Genomic DNA, 20,621 nt, shown 5'->3' on the forward strand with positions numbered 1-20,621 from the left:
CCCTCCCCATCTCCACTTCTTGGCTAGCTTCCTTCCTCTTCTTCTTCTCCCCCCAGCTCTCGCCCATCGTCCTGTTTGTGTGTAAGCGCGTCAGAGCCATCATGTGGGCTTTGTGTCTTATGTTCGCCCCAGGATATCTTTTTGGAGTTCAGCACCAAATTCAATCTCAAGCTCCCCAATTCAGAGGTAGTAAAAACTCTCGTCCGTCGCTGTAGCCTCAAAAGCTGCTTCAGCCCCGCTTGGTCAGATAAATCTTAGTAGCTCATCCTTCTCCTATTTTCTTTTCATCCTGGTCCCCCCGGTGGCCCACATTAGAGCCTGCAGATGGCCAGGGGAGATTAAGCCGCTGCAATCCATCAATGTTATATTGCCTGAACCACTGGACGGTCGCGCTGCTAACCTATCCTCCAGCTGGACCGTCCTGCCCCCCTTCAGGCCGGCTTCAGCCAAGCTTGGCCCAATTTAGTGAAACTTTGGCCCTGCTCCGGCCTCTTCATTCCCCGAGCCAAAATCAGTACTCTTTTCAATTCTTATTGAACCGACATGAACCGAGCTGCTCCCTCTTGACAGGGTCGCCTAATTGTCTCACATCTTGCCTTTAAGGTTTGTCACTGTCACATAAGAACATGATCTGAGTACAATTCTGTCAGCCCTTTTTCTTGAGTCACGTACACTAACAAGACTCAGTTTTGCCAGACATCTGCTGTGGATCATTTATCCACTCCCCTCAGAGAGTGCCAGGATAAACAAGTTTCAATTGATGATACAATGATGTGTTATTCTAATAGTAAAGTTAATGTTCTTATTATACGGAAACAAGCGGAGGTTCTCAAACATGGAATAAAATACAGGACTATTTTGAACACATCAAGTTTCCTGTGTCTGCTACATTTAACGGTGTTACATCTAAATTAAATTAATGGTCAACAGAAAACTAGTCTAACTCTGTGATGAAGTCCCAATACTTCTGTTTTTCTTCAGTGGCAGAGAGTTTTGTCTTATCTGATGTGCTCTGAAACTGCAGTAAATCATAAATTATAGGGGTAGGCTTAATATTTTATCCCCCCGTTGTGATGTAACGTGTTTTTTTGTATCCCCATTCCTAGGATTGATAACGTGGAATGCACCACTTGGAAACAGCACAGCATCTCGAGCACACCTCTCTAAAATAAATGGTCTTCTTCCCGCTGCAGGCTGATAGACAGAGTTAGATTGGTTCTGTTGAATAAGAGATGAATCTCTTTGGGTGTCACTGTGCCGCTACGACCTCTGAAATATCATTATCTACAGGGGGAGGGAGGTTAACTTCTCTGATATAGCCTGAATACAAGAGAGGGATTCCACAAGTGAACATGATCCTGCTTATTACCGGTATATCTCATGAAAAAAGGGTGGGGTTTTTTCTACTGTCTCTGTGGTATATGCAGTATGTGAGAACGCCCAGACACACCTAATGACATCATTTGTTTACTGCAAATATGATGTGCGGCCGGAGGGGTAATTGCAATGTTTCAGTTTGTGATTACAATGGAAAGAAATAAAAGGGAACTTGATCTTGTAGTTCCGTCCAATAAGTGCATGCAAAGGGTGTGTTATAGCATCGAGGCAAATGTCCTTGAATTAGCACGTTTTGCGCGGATGCTACATTATTTAATGTGATTTCTCAATGACCGGTGTTCAATTAGAGTTCTTGTCAATAATTTCCCAAGGACTTGTTTGCTTTACATGATTTATATTAAAGTTAAAAACATGAAGCGTTTGCTTCTTAGACTTACTGAACTTAAGTCAAATGACAAAGGAGGTAACTTGCGAAGACAACTTGATAGCGTACAGATATAATCACATCATAGTTTTACCTGGAAATGAATCATTTATAAACTTCCAATTTCAAGTCGTTGCTTAATTGATTCATATTTCACTCAAGGTCTGAAACAGACTCAATCAATAATTCAGCTGGAGTGGTTGTCTGCTACCTGCAGGCATTCCTCCAGTGGCTTACTGATGGATGAAATCGAAGAGTCTCCTTCAACGTTCAACATTTGCTATGAACTCCCCGACGTTTAGAGATCCAAGAACGATTGTTTTATTTGTTGACTTTGCAAGTGGGTTGACTGTAAACTACGTCAGATTGATGGTGTTGGGTCAGAGGATCAATGGAAAGATGTGTGAGTGTATCAGTTAACCCTTAAAGGGTAAGCACATGACAATAGAAAGAAAGAAAGCATTAATTGCAATTTTCTAAGGCTTTTTGATCAACTAACATAGCCCATTAAGGGTTCCCTTTTTTGATGAACCCTTATTACACCCATGTTGTGCTGTTATTACACCCACATTACACTAGTCTAAACCGGGTTAACAGGGTCTTGCGTCTTCTTACTGTCGACGTGTGCCCTCGTACCAAAAATACAGATTTTCCCCGTCAAATGTTAAAGTGATGCCAGAAAACAATATTTCTGTTTGTCAAAATCGGTATATTGACTCACAAAATATGAAAATGTTGTCAAATACAGCGTCAGACGGCAGAGACAGCTTTATTTTTACAGAGCTCCGAATAAATATGGGACAGATGTCCGGTTGGTGTACGAGTGGCAGGCAGCAGGCTTACACTGAAACTGTGATTTCTGAATGATCTGTTGGATTGAACTGTTGTTTGAGCTGCGATATGTGACGCATTATCGCCGGAGAGTAGGCGGGGCCTTAATTTTGACCGGAAGTGACGTTAGCACCCTGACACCTTATTTTTCTAGAACGTCCCTGGTTATTACAGCTCTGATCTGTAGAGTATAGGCATCAAAACACAAGTATATCTGTAAGGGATTGTCCCTGTTTTATAACCTTACCCGAGCAATGACTCCACCAGGATATAGAAACCATGTATCGTATGAAATCACATGTCTGACTGTTGCTTCCTGTCTCTTCTTTGATCCCACCATCAGGCATGCTCACAGTGCCCCCGAAAGGTTTACAATGTGTCGACGCCGAGAAAAACTGCAACCCCTGCCTTGACGCGACCAAAGCGTGCAACCTCAACAACAGCTGCAAGAGGCAACGCTCCGCCTACATCGCCACCTGCAGCAAGGAGGACCTGAACAAGGGTGAAGTGTGCAGCAAGAAGCGCTGCCACAAAGCGCTGAGGTTGTTCCTGGACCGCGTGCCCCCTGAGTTTAGCCACCGGCTGCTCTTCTGCCCCTGCCAGAGCGAGGGCTGCGCAGAGCGTCGCAGGCAGACAATCGTTCCTGATTGCTCGTACAAAGATAAGGAGAAACCCAACTGTCTGGAGCTACGCAGGGTCTGCCGCCAGGACTCTCTCTGCAGGTGACGTAAAGGGAAATGTTGTGGGTGGTACATATATGTATTTATTATAAGTAGTGGCAGGGTAGATGAGTTGAGCTGATTTGGGTTGGTGTGATTGGCAGTGTTCTGTGCTGTGGAAATGAGATGATGTGATGAGCTACTGGCAACCACAAAATAATGGGAAAGGAGAAAATTGAATCTGTGTGTTAGAGACAATTTCCTCCTTTCCATGGCATCCCAAAGTTGCATATTTCTTTGCTGTAACTTTGCCAGTGAAGTAATTACACTTTCAGGGAGGCTGTGGCTATTAGATGAAGATGTGAGGCTAAGTTGAATAGACAATGCTCAATTAAGCTGAACAAAACATTAGTGGATCACGTTGGCTGCATGGGGCCTCTATTGGATTCACGCGGCCGGATTCAATTCACAGCTACCCAGCCGTGACATGTTACCTTGTGTTAGTGCTGCTGAGAGCAGGTGAAACACAGCGGTCGTACTATCAGCTGTCAGGATCTCAATACCCTGTGGTACCATGTGCTGTGTCTGGCTGTCAACAGGCTGTTGGAGAAGATATACTCAGCGTTCATTAGTCTAATAGCATACAAAAAAGATGTTGGACATTTAAATAATTCCATGCATTTAAAAGCTCATTTGTGAACCTAATGAAGTTCGACCAAGTGTTAGACCCCTGAAAGCTCACCACTAAAAATAATACTTGTAATGTATGAATTATAAAGAGGGGAAAACATAAGGTTACTTTTTTATGTCCCAGTTGGACGGATGATTAGGCAGCTAATGCAATACAGAGACAGACTGACAAAGGTCTTGTGACCAGTTTGGAATACATTTAGTTAGGGTTTTGTGGCACAACAACCAATAAACAGTAGAAAATGACTTGAAACAGACTCAAACTACTTGGATTGATTGAATAGTATCTTGCCCAATAAGATAAAGCACTGATATAAATGTGAAAACAGTTTTTACCACTTCAAAATATCTTAATTGTTTTGCTCTCTTTTGGATAACTAGCCAAGGTCATGTGCTTAAAGGGACCCTGTTGTGCTAATTTGTGTGTTCATATTAATATTTGTGTCTCTCCTGTGACATGTCTCCATGCTTTAATGTTCAAAAAGCTCTTTATTTTTCTCATACTGCCTGTGCTGCAGGACCTCTTTTCACCCTCTGTCTGAAACCACAGCCCAGTCTGCTCTGATTGGTTAGCTGGTTGGCTCTGTTGGGATTGGTCAACTGCTTAGGGATGTCCCGCCCCTTCACTTATCACATGTCTTGGAGCACTAGCTAATAGAAGCCAGTCTGTTAAGGAAGTGAACAAAGGACTCCAATGGAGGCGTTTCAGGCAGGGGGGGAGTGTGGGGGAGAGAAACATTGGGATTTAAGCCTTTGCAGACATTAACATGCACAAAAACCTAACTAGTAAGGGAAACCCCAAAAAGCATAATAAAACCTCTGTAAGAATGAAAAATATCCAAATAAGAATGATTAAGAGTCACATAAAATTCAGAGTACTCTTGCTACCCTTGCACAAAAAAATCCTTGTGAGAAGTATATCTACGGTGCTTCACATTTATCCTGTTTCCACATAGAGTAAGCAGCCTTCAAGCTGAGCGTTAATGGAGAAAACTCAATTCCTCTCCACTCTCCACCAACACTAAATCCAACCAGCGCGCTGCTAAAGTAGGGAAACTCTATCGCCTCCTCTACGATTTATGATTGTCCTGATAATTACCTGCTTGCCTGCATTGTGTAATCTGTTTTCAGGCTGAGTTGCTTTCTTTGACCTTTAGGCCCTCAGGTGTCTGCTGTGCACCTGCTTATTGAGAAAGATGAAATAGAACGTTAAAGCTCATTATCTGTGGCTGCGTCATGCCCCGCTGAGGTCAACAGCTCGATGAGCCGCACACACACACACAGTGCAGTGCGGACACATGCTGCTTCGTGCACCAACAACCATTCAGAAGTCTCACACACACACACACACACACACACACACAAACACACACTCGCACACAACCACTTTTAGCTGGAACGTGACTCAAATAATCTACTGTTTAGCTGGCGCATTCTCCTGCAGTGAATAAGCGTTGCCGTGCGGGCGAGTGTCACAACGATTCAATTAAAGTGAGATGTCATTGGTCGGTCCCGGGCCGACAGTGTGCTTTGATTGGTGATTTTATCCCGCCTTGAGGTGTCCACAATGACCACTATCCTGTGAGATATTCTTAACGTGTCCTCTGTCTGTCTCAGTGTCCTCTATCTGTTACATGCTGTCATGCATCACCGCAGGCAGTTCTCTATGCAGGATACACTGACTTCATATTCATTTAATCTGATCATTTATAGAGATGTTGCACTAAACAACACGTCATGTTCTTCATATTCTCTGCACCAAGTGTGTGTTTACAAGCAAATTAAATTTAAAAGCTATTTGTCATGCTAATTTAACAGATTAGAGTTTGTTTTCACGCCACCTTGGTGATAAACACCGTTGAAAACCCCTCAGAAGGAGCCCTGAGCAAAACTTTTTAACACAGCACTCTGAAGAACTGCACCAGAGGAATACTTTTATTGGCTTCTCTTTCCCCTCTCAGAGATGTGTTGATAAAAGCAGAGGAAGATCTTTCCACCACAGGCCTGTCTCTCCTGGGGACGCCTGTCTGACTCCAAACAGGGGATACACAGCTAACCCAAGCCTATTTCATTTTAACTCAAGGGACTGATCGAGCGAGGGGGGAGGGAATGGGAGGCGGAAGAGAGGGGAAGGGACATAATGAGAGAAAGAGAGGGAGTGAAGGAGGGTCGCAGAATCGATCCGGGCCGTAACTTCACTTCAGCGGGATGGACGTCTGCGGTCCCGTCACACAGCTCTGGATCTCTGCAGGCCGACTAAAAGACAAACTCAGCTCCCTGACGTGCTCTGATGAAGAAAAGGTCACGATTGAAAGTCGAAACGGATTTAAAAATGTATACTCACTGCTTTTTAATTTATTTTAGACTTTGAAAGGCAGGCCGTTCCCTGAAAAATGCCTTGAAATACTTTTCTTTTTGTAATTTCTTGCTTTTTGCACATTGGATGCCAGATTGGCTTTGATTTCACCTTTGGAGACTGTTCAGATTGTTCCAGGTGGAGCGCAGAGCTCAATCAAACAAAAATAAATATTTGAAAGGATTTCAAATATATAATTTTGGCACGGGCTTAGGTGGCATATTGCACTGGAAGATTTCATTCTCTCTCTGGTCTCTGTGGAGGCAGTTGTTGACATACCCTGGAGATCTAGGTACTGCAGATGGACGGAGAACAAGCATTAAATGGAGCAGCTCCTATTTCTTACACCTGGTTGTACTTCTGCTGCAGTTATTATGTTATTTCCTTCCATAATCCTGCTCAAACTGAGAAAAAAACAGACATACAACAAACAATAAACCCATATTTGTTACATGTCCTGCTTTTATATCCACTTCCTCTTCTCTCAGTGTTCTCACCACCCTTCAAATCTATCCAACATCTATTCATTTGGGACTGCTGAGTCCACAGAGTGACAATAGGGCTATATTTGGATGTGCTGTTTGGAGCATGTGTGTGTGCATGTGTGAGAGCAGATAAATTCCCTGTTCTATTCCATGTCAGCTCGCGCAACGTAAGCCCGTTGAAGCGTAGCCCAAAGAGCATTGACTTGTATGTGTACTGCATTGATTGTCCGAAGATCAATGCAACACTTCTACCTTTGATTAATATCCCCGTGTCTCTGGGCTCACTGGGTGCTCTTTGATTGAGTTCTTTTGCCACCAGTTATCAAAGTGTAGAGCTGAGAGACAATCGATCACTATACAGGTAACCTGACCCAGTTTGGGAGATGTTCTGTACCAGGCTGCCTTTGCACACAGAAAAACTCACAGGGTAGTACACACACACACACACACACACACACACACACTGCCCTAAAATCAACAGCCTTCTCTGCCGTATCTGACAACTCAAGCCTCCACTGAGGGGGAACAGTGTAAGGAGACTGACTCTGTGGCTTCTGAGACCAAGTTGAAAGATTGTTGTTGCGTTTTTTATCATCAGTTTTTCTCCCTTTCCATCTCACACACATATACTTTGGTGCGCTCGTACTTGCGAAGACCCTCAGAGTATTCCCAGGACACTCACCGTTCGCTAACCTCGTCTTCATACATGCAGTCAGTTCACTGTGATGTACCGTAATGAGCAGCCAAGACTTGACTGCGTGGAAACCCATTTCCCGGGAAAGGAATCAAGATATAAGAGCACATTCTAAGCAGCGTATGTAAATGACATGCTCAACCCAAATACGCCCGGAGCTACAGACTCATGTGTGAACAATGGGTAAGCAAAGCATCTACCATCAAAGCTACGGCGCTAGATCCTTACCCTAAACATGGATTGATTATTGTCTGATTTTGTTATTGCGTGCAGCCGAGCTCATACACATTACCCAGCCTGTGTAACGTAAGAAGTGATCATCATGACAGCGACCCTGTTCCTACATCAGACAGCAACGTTTTAATAGAATGAATGACTTCCAGATTCTGGTTGTAGTTTTGAAAATATGATTGAAGTTGTGAATAAAAGCAAAAGTGACCTGTAAGGTTAAAGAGGCCGTACTATACTTGTGGGGTTTTCCCTTTCCTGTTGTGTGTTATACAGGTCTGCAAAGGCATAAATCCCACATTTCCCATCAGTGAGAATTTCTCTCCCACAGCACCCCTCTGAAACGCCTCCAGTGGACTCCTTTGTTTACTTCCAAAACATAGTGACATCACTACGTAACAGCTGCGCCTCTATTGGCTAGCGCTCCAACAGATTGTACGTGATAGGCTAAGGGGCAGGACATCTCGAAGCTGTTGACCGATCACAACAGAGTCGGCAAGCTAACCAATCAGAGCAGACTGGGCTCTGGTTTCAGACAGAGGGTGAAAAGAGGTGCTGCAGCACAGGCATTATGAGAACAATAAAGAGCTTTTTGAACATTAAAGCATGGAGACATGTCCCAGTGGAGGCTCTAAATACAAATATGAACATGTAAATGACCAAATATGTCCTCTTGAAGTGAAATAATATTTTATGTGCTAGTCAGTATTTATGTAAATGAAGTATGCTAATTTAACCTCTGTACATAAGTTGAAAGAAATCAAAGTGTCATTTCTGAAATTCCCTATCTTAGTTAATTGAACATGCATTTTCTATTTCACAAGCGACAAAACAGCTCCTGTGTTAGTTCTTCAACCATCCACACAACCTCCATCTAACTCAGACTTGCTCAGACTTTGATTAGAAACGTCTTTGTGACATCAAAATAAACTGAATTTGGGAAAAAATGTGTTTCTCTCTAGGCATAATCAGCAATGCAGTTTGTATTTGAGATGGCAGAAAAGAACGGGGCAGAACACAGATTCAATAGATCCTTTTTTATATAAGAATATGGACTAATTAGCACACATTTCAACCTAAATCTTTCTAATTCTAATATCTGATGTAAAGCCAAGTCTTACCGTGTTAATGAAAGGACGGAGTAGCCAACATGTGCTTACATGAATGTTCTCACTATAAAATATGGTTTTCACAATGACAGAAGTAGAGCTTTGTATTACCTTTGTAGAAATCTACGCTGAAGGTACGACCTGGATTGTTCCTATCTCCCTAGTTACGTTACAAGTGATCCAAGTGAAGTGTCTTTTCTGAGTGCTAAACTCTGGTTTTGCAAGCGAAGCATGTGTCAATATGTGACCTTTATTCTCATACATAGTGTGAGTGCTGCAGTGTGCGGCTTTAATCAGGCCTTAGCTTCAGTGGAGACGTGCTCAGCCTGCTGGCTACACATGAGAGCCGCAAACTGGCTTAGAGGAAAGTAAGAGAAAGTGAGAGAGGAAGACAAGTAATGGGACGGACGGGGCCGGAGTTGGAAAGAAAGAGTAGTGCATTTAATTCCAATACATGGATTAGTGTATCACCATTTACTTTCCTAACCGTAATCTCCAACGGAACATGGTATAGGGGAAGTCTTTACCGACGAGACCCTACTTTACAATCCCTTCAGCCAACAGCACCTTATCCATTATTAATGCCAACATTATCAATACGACTTCAGCCTTATTTACAGAATAGTCGATGTGTGGTTTTGAATGTGTCAATTAGAGCCTGCTCTTTGGCCCTCATCATTCTTACTCTGAACTTCTCTTCATACTTAAGGAGTCTTATTGATAGCTGCAGCTTGTGGCCTTTCTTTAAACTTTCCCCACGTAATATGTGTCTAACAGTTAATTAATTACTGCTAGTAGCTTTTCTTTGGCGTGCTGCTAACTGTGTAATTTTCTCAGGGACAGTTCATCCCATTTGTTTGACATGTACTCTTTGTCTGGGGGCGGATGTTTGCCTTGTTCGGCGAGCAGTTAGGGAGTTCAGATAACCTTGAATAATCTACTCGCCTCTTATCAAACAGAGAGTACTAGGTTCTGTGTGTGGCACAGTTGATTTAGCATTCATCCCGATGTTATAACATTCACCAGGGGGTTGTAAGACATCTGCAACGGGTGGTGAACACAGAAAGGGAGAGAAAGTAAAAGAAACACCGACTTACGCGACGATTCTCTGGTCACCAGACAAGGAACATTGCCATCATGCATAAGTTAAGATAACAACAAGTGTGTTAATTTAATAAAACATTTCAGATAGTTGCTTTTTTTTATGGAACGTCTGCTTAAAATGCAGGCGACGCTCTTCCACCAGACAGTTTTTGTTGGTTTCTATTCTCTGCTGAGTCAGGGGGTGAAAGGTTTTGTCGTGTGACAGCTAAGCTAAACTGCCTTGTGTTTTGACTGAATGCCATCTGTCCACATTGCCCTTTTAGAGTATTGACTGTGAATCCTAATGAGTACAGTGCTGCCAAAAGAGGAAGGCCTCTCTCCACGCACATCCAAGAGAAAATAGCTGTGGGTAAAATGGATGATCATCTCTGACCGGAGCAATCTCTGGGTCACTGGCAGATATTTAAGTGGAAATGCAGGACCGGGATGACACTGAAGCCCACCAATTTATGGAATAGTCTTTTAATGGAAGAAAAAAACAAAATCCTTTAATCAGAATATATTCAGAGCACTCCACACAAAATCAGTGCTTTATTGTGAAGCTTTTCATAATAATTGTTATGATGTTATAAACCATGCCTGACAAAATAGAGTGATCTCAGCTCTGCCAAGACTTGCTTTTAACATAAAGTGACAGATAGAATGCACAAGGCTAGGGAGCCTATTGATTAATCCAGGGTCAAACCTCCTTTGCCGTGAGTTTGCATATGAACACTTAAGGCTGCAACGACAATGAGTTTGTATGACAGAGACAACAGGGCATGAATGAGAGAGGAGAGATGGAGCGATGAGGTCGGAGAAACACAACAGAGGAGAAGATAGCAGAGGCGGGAAAGCGTGGCATTCGAGAAACATCTTTTGGTTTTTCTCATTTGCTACATGCAACCGCTATTATGTCGGCAGCCATTGTGTCAGGGTTATTGTGATGCTCTCTGTAGATGAGTGAGAGATATGATTTCTAAAGCCTCTCCAGGCTGAAGACTGCAGGAAGCGATAAGAGTAAAGAGGCGCAACATTTAACAGAAATGATCATCCGGAGAAGATCTCATATTTGTAGACGGAGCACAGAGAGAGGTCTCTCGATAGTTTTTAATGTAGAAAGGAAGCTATTAGAGACTTTGGAAATTGATAACTGTTTTTCCTCCTGCTCCTCCTCTCCGCCACAAGGGAAATGGTTTCCAAGACTGACACTCATCTGATTTGAGTCACATTGTTTGTCAGAGGCATCAAGTGATAGGAATAAGAATCCATATGAAAAGCCATTAGTTTTCTATTACTGCCAAGCTGGATGGACAGGCACTCAGTGCTCAGCCGAATCACTGTGTTTAAAGTGTCAGGTTGGTTGAAAGAAGTCTACCTCTGTGGGGGCTCCCCTGCCACTTCCCTGGGGGCTGAGTGGCTGAAATGACCATAAAACTCTGTTGAGCTAGACAGCCTGTAATTTCAGCAGCGAGTGGCGCTTTGCAGAGGTATAATGGAAAGCCCGTGGAAGCCATGAAATTTGCTGAATCTCAGTGTTGGAACACCATTGTCTGAACACTCAGGACACCTCTCTAAACTTTAAATTACTGTTTTTAAGCCATCATTGTCTGAAAAGGCTCTGCATCTAAAAAAGAAACACAGTGCTGGTTCACTTTCTTTAATCTACCGTGGTCTTTGCCTTTCCTAAAAAAGAAATCTGACATTCACAGTCTTTGTTGGCATGAAAGTAAAGGACCCTTTGCCTATAAGAAATAGAAAAATGGAAAATGTGGCTGCAGAGGTTGCTTTGTATCGGCACAATAGAGTTGTTCGCTCTCGGTCTGTTGTATCTTTTTTTTTATCATCTGTGGCATGATTGTGGGTACAAGTGCCTTCTTTCACTCAAAACAGGAATGGATGAGAGAGGGCTTTGAGTTTGGAGGGCTGCTGTGGAGAGGGATTGGTGTGTGTGTGTGTGTGTGTGTGTGTGTGTGTGTGTTCCTCTTTGTGGGAATTAATGTTATGTACTGTGTATCATCATTAGAGTGTGTGTTTGTGTATGCGTGCATCGGCATCGGTCTTTGCAGCCATGGAAGAGCAGCCATACGTTTTCTGAAGCGTGGCTCGCGATGTGATGTTAGCAGCATGTCACATCGAGAAGCTCTCCGGGTGATTTGATAGTGGGGCGGATGGAGATGGAGATGGAGTTGGAGTAATGAAGTGAGTCTGAGTGGGTTTTGCTGCTCGAGGCCCAAGCCCATCACACCACACTGGCTGCATCTCCACTGTGGTGAAAGACTGCGAGAGAGAAAGAGACGGAGAGGGAGGGAGACGGAGAGATTGTAACCTTATCACCCCATGTTCCCCCTCAGCCAAATCTGCTTGTCTCTGCTGTCTTCACAGAGCCCAGATACAGCATACATTGGTCTTAAACTTGCTGCAACAACAGAAGAACCCTCTTTCTCTGATAGACAGTATTACGGCTAAATGTACCCTCCTCCCTTAGTTTCCTGAACAACAATGTCCTTCCTGCCGAGAGCAATAGATTCAGTGTTTGCAAATAAACTCAGGAAGCTCACTATCATTACAATGCATCTCATCCAATCCAACTACTTCAGAAATTTAAGAAAAAGGCACAAAATGATGAATACTGATGAAGAAGCGCTACCATAGAAGTTAATAGTAGAAAAAGGCCCAATGCATATTTTAAGACAAGGCAGTATGTAAATGTTTCTGACATTAACATTCCACCTGTTTAGGCTGCCATGGCATGCAGTGATGTGCACCGTCAGCAATCTGTTGTTTTCTTAATATGAATCTCAATAATGTAGATGCATACATCGAGGTTTCTCATTAACTACAGTTTGATTCAATACTTCACCAATAGACATCAGTGATATGTGAATTTAATAGTTCATGCAAATGCGAGTAGAGTTGTTATAATTGTAGAATTTTCACTTATTATCACATCCATTTTGAGACATTAGGATAATTACTTGACAGAAGCAATTTAGCACCAGACCGCACATTTCTGACACCTTGACTACACCTTCCACAGCTAGACAATGAGCGAAAAATAGGCGGAGAACACAAGAGATGCAGAAGATTATATGTCTCTTATATGGACACCTGCTTTGTCAGACAACTGAACCAGTGTTTAAAACGTGTCTGACTCAAGTGTAGATAAGGTTGTTAGCACTGAACATTCAATGAAAGAAAAGTGGAAGTAAAAGCCTCGGACTGAAACAAAAAAAATGACCATTAGCTACGTTTAGCTTAGCATGCAGAGTGGAAACAATTGAAAAGCAGCTAGCTCGACTGTCAAAAATAGTTTTGCTCCTCACCACCCAACTCATAATAATAGAGCTTCTAGATTTTGTGCTAAGCTAAGCTAGCCACCTCCTTAATCAACCTGTATTTCATACAGAAGTGGGAGCGGTATTGAGCGTTTTTGATCTTTCCTTTCCGAAATAACACAAAGAATGTTGGACAATTCCTTTGATTTTGAGGAAAAGCAGTACCAACATCACTGTCTAGAGACACAGAGAAAGTATTGAACACTGGCTGGCATCTTGATGGTGATTAATATCTTTATCGAATTTCAAAAGTCAATCTCAATGATCTTTTTCTAAATTTGGCCACATAGCACCCTTTAAAACGCTGTGACACATTGTTGTTTAACGGTATATAACTTCCCTTTCAGATCATGTTTCTGTGTTTTCCTGTGTGTTTATGTTTGTGTGCGTGCATCCTAAGAGACAGCCTGAGGATCAATTCAGCACCTTTGAACTCAAGGCTGCAGAAATTGGTCAGACCAGGTCATAGAGAATAAGTCATGGCAGAGCGAGAAACAGAGATAAAGAGGGAGGGAAATGTGCAATGGTTTGTGATTCACTTAGTGGGCAGCTGTGATGTGAACAGTACAGACAGACCAACATTGCACACGCTACTCCCAATAAACCTACTTAAGTGGATTAGCAATGGCACCCTGGGGGCCTCCGCAGACTTAAGCTCTTATCACAAACACACACCGAAACAAAAACATACTATTTTTATCAGTTCCCTCGGTTTGTGGGGAAAGTGAGTTTGGGAGACGGTGCAGATGTCCAGGATAAGCTTGGAAGAAAGAAGAGGCATATCTTATCTTTCTCACCCTCACACGAATGCCCTGGGTTTCTGTTGAAAATAGTAAAAAGCTTGTTGGTACTGAGGTGTGAGCAAGACCTGGTTTTTAATTCAGGACACCTGTTGTCATGGCCTAGAAACAGATGTTGCATATACTATCCCAGTTTGGCAATTGGCAGATGCTGTGACAATGGTGCCAGAAAATGAGGCAGTGTGTTTAGAATTTTGGTATGTGCATTCATCTGTCTTTTGCTCCTAACTGAACCCGTGCTTCCCTTTTTTGATTTTCGGTTCTGTGCTTCACGTTTGTTGTGTGCAGGTCTAGGCTGGCTGATTACGTGGTGAACTGCGGGGTGACGCCGCAGACAGTGAGCACCTGTCCCAACCAAGACAATCACCAAGCCTGTTTGGCCTCCTACGCACGGCTCGTCGGTGAGTTTATGAGTGTTTAAGAGAAAATATGGTAGGTGGAATGGTGGGCACATTCACTTTAAATCCCACAATAAATTCCTCAATTTCCAGGTATTAGATGAGATAAATATTGATGGCTAAAGACAGGTTGACCTTCAGTTTTTTCCCCGCCCGGACTACATCTCCCAAAGCACACTGGACATCAGCTCACTACTAGAAGTAATTAGGCAGGAGAGGCACAGAGAGTGTTTACTTAATTAAAACACTTGATGACCATCTGTTTGCTCATAGTAAATGTTGCTCAAACAATGTGCTTGGACTACAACATGCACATATTTCCATCCCGGCCAATGTTTGATAACAGTCCCTTGGCATCTCGGAGCTCGGGAAGATTTTAAAATGCAAATTTACATAAAAATAACTTCCTTTTTTTTTAATACCGCATAGTGGTCGTTGAAGAGTCCATAATTCACAATCAGTCACTGCTTCCCCACCATGTGTCATAACTGGTGCAGTGTGAAGTGTTAATTTGCCATGGCTCTTCCTGGGTTTCTCTGGAAAAATACTACACAAAGTGCATCTAACACCCCTGACTCCTGCTGAGAGCATCGACACAGGGACACATTTGCTAAGTAAAATGTTTTGGTACAGCAGTGCTAAATTCAAACAGCACACACACAGTCCCTAAAGCACCTACTTTGCAAAAATATTCATAACATAATGGCCTCTTTACATCTAAAATAAAGCATTACAAAATGCTTCACCTTATCATAAACTCAGATGGTGCAAACCCATTCCTATGACTAACATCTTGTTATCTGTTTATAGCCTGTGTGCAATAAATGTAGTCCATTATTGTCCATTAGTGACCTATAACAGTTGTCCTGATTTGTGTATGTGTTTGTGTGTGGGTGCCCTCACAGGGACAGAAATGACTCCCAACTATGTCGACAGCAGCTTCTCCAATTGGACCATCTCCCCGTGGTGCACCTGTAAGGGCAGCGGGAACCAGGAACAGGAATGCTTGAACTTCCTGCGGCACTTCACGGAAAACACATGCCTAAGTAAGCCATCCCAACATATATGGATACTCTGCATGCATGTGTAATGGGTTCTGTAACTGATAGGGTCCAACAGTCATGTTATATTGATAAGTGCACTAGCGTGTGATGCAGTAGTTACTCTTGCTGCCATGTAAGAGTAGAGTGAGCTATGAACTTCGATCTAATGCAACTTTAATGGCCTCATGGCAGACTCTGTTTTTCAATGTCCTGGAGCCCTTCAGTGGTGAAACCTGGGAGGTGATGTAGTCGGGTGGATACTCTTGAGCCATCCAGGTATAAAAATGAGGTTAAAATTGATTTTTGAACTTAAATTAAAGAGAAAATACGTTATTTATGTAAGCTGGTTGCAAGAAAAGGAAATAAAACGGGAAAGATTGAGGCATTTATGGATGGATAGATGAAACTCCTTCAAGTCCTAATAACGTTTTTGTGCTACATTTATCCAACTTATCCACCAACACCCCTTTGCCCACTGACTAAGATGGAATTAAATGTTCTTACTTTCTCAAAAAACTAGTCATTTCTTATCACTTCTCATCCCCCCTTTGGGCAAGATCTGCCCAGACTTTAATACAAAGGAAACCATTTGCATGTCATTTTCATATTCAATCTGAGAGAGTTAAAGGGCTTATCCCTCGCGGCGGAAAAATGTCATGAAAAAGGAACAGAACAAGTGCAAAATGAAATAATAGCAGATGCTAAAATACATATCATCTGTACATCTCATGCATAACACCCAGGGTGCAGCATGACAGAGAGGTTACCTCAAACAGTTTTGTGCTTTTCTGACTGAAAAAAATTAAATACAGAAAGCCACGTCCTTGCTATGGTGGAGCGAGCAGTGTGATCAGCGCTACACGACACCATTGCCTTTAACATGTTCCATTGTGTGGATAATGCTTTCAGACCATTTCAATAGATTGCTGGTGTACCGTTTTTTAGCTGAGTGTGCAGGATGAGGGATGACGCTAGGAGCTGAGGAGGCGTCTTGAAAAATAACACAAACTGCAGCATCTCCGCTCTGCAGTCAGGGAGAACAGGCGATAAACTTTGACACAACGCTGAGGAGAAAAACAGTCAATGTGCAGCTACATACATACATACATATAGATCTATACATATAGATTTGAAAAATCACTTTTAGCTCCCAATTGCCCTCATTGACTCTCTTACTGTTGAGTAAATACCTTATTTTTGCATTGATTGACATCTGAAGCACATTGCAATTGAAGGAATCTGTAAGACACATCATTTATCATAGACACTTTATCTCACACTCTCACCTTAAAGATCGAGTAAATAAATAGAAAGGATTAGTCAAATATGAAAAAGCCTAACATAAAACAGTCCAACTAAATGAATATTATTATAGATCAAATATACCCCTCTTCCGTTTGTCTCTGCCTTTCTTGTTCTCTCCTCCCTTTTTTTCCTCCTCCATCTGTCCCTGCAGGTGAGGTTATGCATGCTGTGGCCCAGGGGTTAAAGGACCCCTTATCCAGAGTCATTAAAAAATTGAATTGCTATTGGCAATGAGTTAAATCACTCAGTGAGACATTTGAGTGCAGTAAAGCATCCTGTGTGGAGGCCTTCCAGCCAAGTAGTTTGATTTATGACTTTATTCCTCCGTCGTTCGGCATCTGTAGGAGGACAGCGAGCAACACTGACAAACAAACGCGTGACATCACACGTCTCAGTGGCACTTTGCAGCCTCCTAACTGCTGGCATTTAAGTTGTTAGGCTTCTCTGGTGAGCTCTGTTCCTTTCTGTGCTTTTATTTTCCAGCACCAAATCACCAGTGTCGAACAGAAAGCGAAACATGAAGGGTGCTTTTGTATGTGTTAGGTGTACAGGGGTATGTGTGTTTGCCTTTGTTTGTGTTCTGCTGAACAGTACGCGTGCTTGTGTGCAACACTGTGTAGGTGGATGGAGGATGAGACAGACAAATGTGGCCATGCATCGGGAGTACTGAGGAATGTTTGTGTCCATCCGATTATGTGCGTTCCCGATTTATTTTGTTGCTTTGTCTCTGAATATTTTTAGTTTGATCAGTCACATGAATCTATTCAAAGTCATCTCGGCCTGCTGACCTTATAATGGAGGTGGTTGCCAAGCAATTACATGCCTTGCCTTCTCTCTGGCTGAACAAAGAGAAACAAGCCTCGTGTTTTAAACGGATGAGCAGTGAAAAGGTACTCAGCCCTTATTTTGCCATATCTAGCTGAAAAGCTGACTGAACAGGGATTTATCACATTTCTGCAGGGACACACACATGCACTGAGACACAACATTACACACATGCATACAGTAAATCTGCAGGCACTCATATGCATTCACAGGCTGCTGTCCTTTGTTTGAGCTGAATGATTTTCTACTTTTAACTGATTCCATTGCTGAGTGTGTAACTGCCCGGAAACAAATTGGGGTTCATCATCTCAAGTGCGGACATCATTCCAGTATTTGTTGTTTGTTTGTATTTGATAGACGTCTCTATCATGTCTCTGCAGGATTCATTTATAGAAGCATAATTACCAGCTGAATTGATAGCATACTATAAACATGTTGTGCATTCAAAAAGAAAGCCTAGAATATTAAACACAAGGCAGTGCAGGGGGCCGTGCCGCAACTGCAAAGGAACTATCTCCCCTTCGCTCAACCTTGATCTTGGCAGTGCCAAAGGCAACTGGTCAGCAGACCTTAGTGACCTTATGGTTGTGAAAGATCCGAAAGATAGGTGGAAGCTCACCCATTTTAAAGGTAGGATAACAACACGTTCTTAAAATCAATCCTAAAATGATGACTCGTTGGTCCTCTCTCCCCCTTTCCCTAACTGGCAGAGTTAACCTTGTAAAGATGGTGATTCTCCCTAAATTCCGCTATTTGTTCCAGCATATTCAAATTTTTATGAGAAAGTCCTTTTTTCAGCAGCTAGACCAGACAATATCGTCGTTTCTGTGGTTGAACAAGCCACCCCATATTAAAAAAGCTGTTTTACAACTCCCCAAAAAGCTGGGCTGTCTCGCACTACCCAATCTCATCCAATATTACTGGGCATGCAACATTAACAAACTTATTCATTGGTTTGACAGAGGAGCTGACACAGGTCCCTCATGGGCTCAGATAGTACTACGGTCCTCAAAGTTTTCTTTACAGTCCCTCCTTACTGCGCGACTCCCTCTCAAGATTCATAATGTCTCACGGAACCCTGTTGTTACCAACTCCCTGAAAATTTGGATGCAATTCCGTAAACATTATGGCTTGAATGAACCTTCAACTTTAGCCCCGATTGTTAAAAACCATCTATTTCCACCCTCTATGTCAGACCCTACTTTTAATATCTGGCGAAACAAAGGCCTGCTGCATGTCAAGGACCTTTACAAATAAACCATTTGTACTGATTTTACAGAGCTTGCAGCCAGGCTCGAATTACCCAACTCTCACTTTTTCCGTTTTCTTCAAGCCAGGCACTTTGTCCAAACCACCTACCCTCACTTCCCCAACCAACCACCCGGGTCTCTGATTGACTCCTTGCTCACCCTCGACCCTGCCCAAAGATGCTCCATCTCAGTGATCTACAACTCCATTGATTCCCTTAACCCTGACCAGGTGACTCGCCTGAAGCGGATTTGGGAGGAGGAGATAGGAGTACCAATATCAGACAGCCGGTGGGACCAAATTCTTAAGCTAGTTCACTCGTCCTCCATGTGTGATAGGCACAGCTTGTTACAATGTAAGGTTCTTTTCAGAGTGCACTACACAAACGGGCACCAGGCACCAGTGACAGTTGTAATAGGTGTAAACAATCACCTGCCAACCACACACACATGTTTTGGTCCTGTCCGAATCTTACCGGCTTCTGGCGCCACATTTTTGATACACTTGCAATGGTGCTTGAGATGGATCTTATTCCTGAGCCTTGCATGGCGCCTGTTTGGTCCCCCCCCCCACTTACAACACCTATTCTCCCTGTGACAAAGCGCCGGGTATTGGCTTTTACAACCCTATTGGCCAACATGTTCTCCCCCCTTTACACAATAGCTGGCTTAGGGAGGTGCTAACTAATATCAAACTTGAGAAGGTTAGATTCTCACTTGCGGGTTCTGGTAATGTTTTATTTAGATAGAACTACTATTCACCCAGAAAGCGACCCCCCCCCCCCCCCCTCCCCCCTTATTTTTCTTGTTTTTGTTGTTTTTTGTTTGTGTTTTTGTTGTTTTTTGTTTTTGCTGGGTGGGAAGAGATAATGGGTAACTAAGGTTCAGTCATAGAAGCCGTTCTGGCTTAGGTTAAATTGGTTGTTGTTTTCAGCATACACTGTAAGACAAACTGCTTACTACCTCTTAACAAGTCTACCTGGAAACACTGTATGTGTCAAGTGTTGTTGTATATGAACGAAAAATCGAATAATCCTAAAATGTACAGGAAGTTATTGCTGTGCCCTAATCCAAACGACTCGGGATAGGGATGGTCGCTTGTAATGGGAAGATAACATCTGGGGGATTTTGTTTTGGGAAAGTGCTCAGCCTGCTTGAAAATAATAACCCATTGCACACGGATAAAAAAAACAACCCCCCAAAAATCGACGGCTCGACTCAAACATTTTAAAGTAAGCTAACAATAAATTCTTAAAATCAACCCAAAACTAAAGGACGATAGAGCTGTACCTAAATTCAAACAACTTCTTTGAGCAAAAAGTGCAAACCCTGCTCTAAAATAAATAAAAGTGCACGCGGACAAAAAACACCCTAAAACAAGAGGCTTGATTTGAAGAACTTAAAGGCCCAGAAACACCAAACAGACATTCACGAACTAGTGGCCGCAGGGACTGCAGCCTGTCATCGAGTCTTTGGATAGTTACTTTTGAACCCAGCTCAGAGCAACAGCAAAGAGCCAATCAACACATATGTTCTGCACCAGAAGCTACATGTTGGTTTGCTCACTGACACTCACTGACAGCCCGACATTGACCGATCGCTGATTATCTGCATGGTGTTTCAGGGCCTGAAAGGTGATTACGGGGCAGGGGAGCTCTATAGAGCCAGCAATAGGAGGCAAGTATAACGGACCAAGCTCTCGCCTGCGGGTTTCTAGATGAAAAAAAAAGAGCTTCAAGGTGGCAGACTAGAGAGTTCGGAGGCCTGG

At 42.8% G+C, this 20,621-nt stretch overlaps 1 protein-coding gene across 2 annotated transcripts in view; it reads left to right on the plus strand.

Moving 5' to 3' along the window:
* The window catches only part of LOC134873522 (GDNF family receptor alpha-2-like), a 56,358-nt gene that overhangs the window by 29,432 nt on the left and 6,305 nt on the right, over positions 1-20,621 (plus strand). For both annotated transcript variants that reach the window (XM_063897188.1, XM_063897189.1), the window contains 3 exons: positions 2,937-3,315; positions 14,324-14,436; positions 15,339-15,479. In XM_063897188.1, coding sequence (XP_063753258.1) covers positions 2,937-3,315; positions 14,324-14,436; positions 15,339-15,479 — 633 coding nt within the window. The remainder of the gene's footprint in view (positions 1-2,936; positions 3,316-14,323; positions 14,437-15,338; positions 15,480-20,621) is intronic.

The sequence above is a fragment of the Eleginops maclovinus genome, chromosome 12 (genome assembly GCF_036324505.1).
Source record: "Eleginops maclovinus isolate JMC-PN-2008 ecotype Puerto Natales chromosome 12, JC_Emac_rtc_rv5, whole genome shotgun sequence".
In the NCBI taxonomy this organism is placed as follows: domain Eukaryota; kingdom Metazoa; phylum Chordata; class Actinopteri; order Perciformes; family Eleginopidae; genus Eleginops; species Eleginops maclovinus.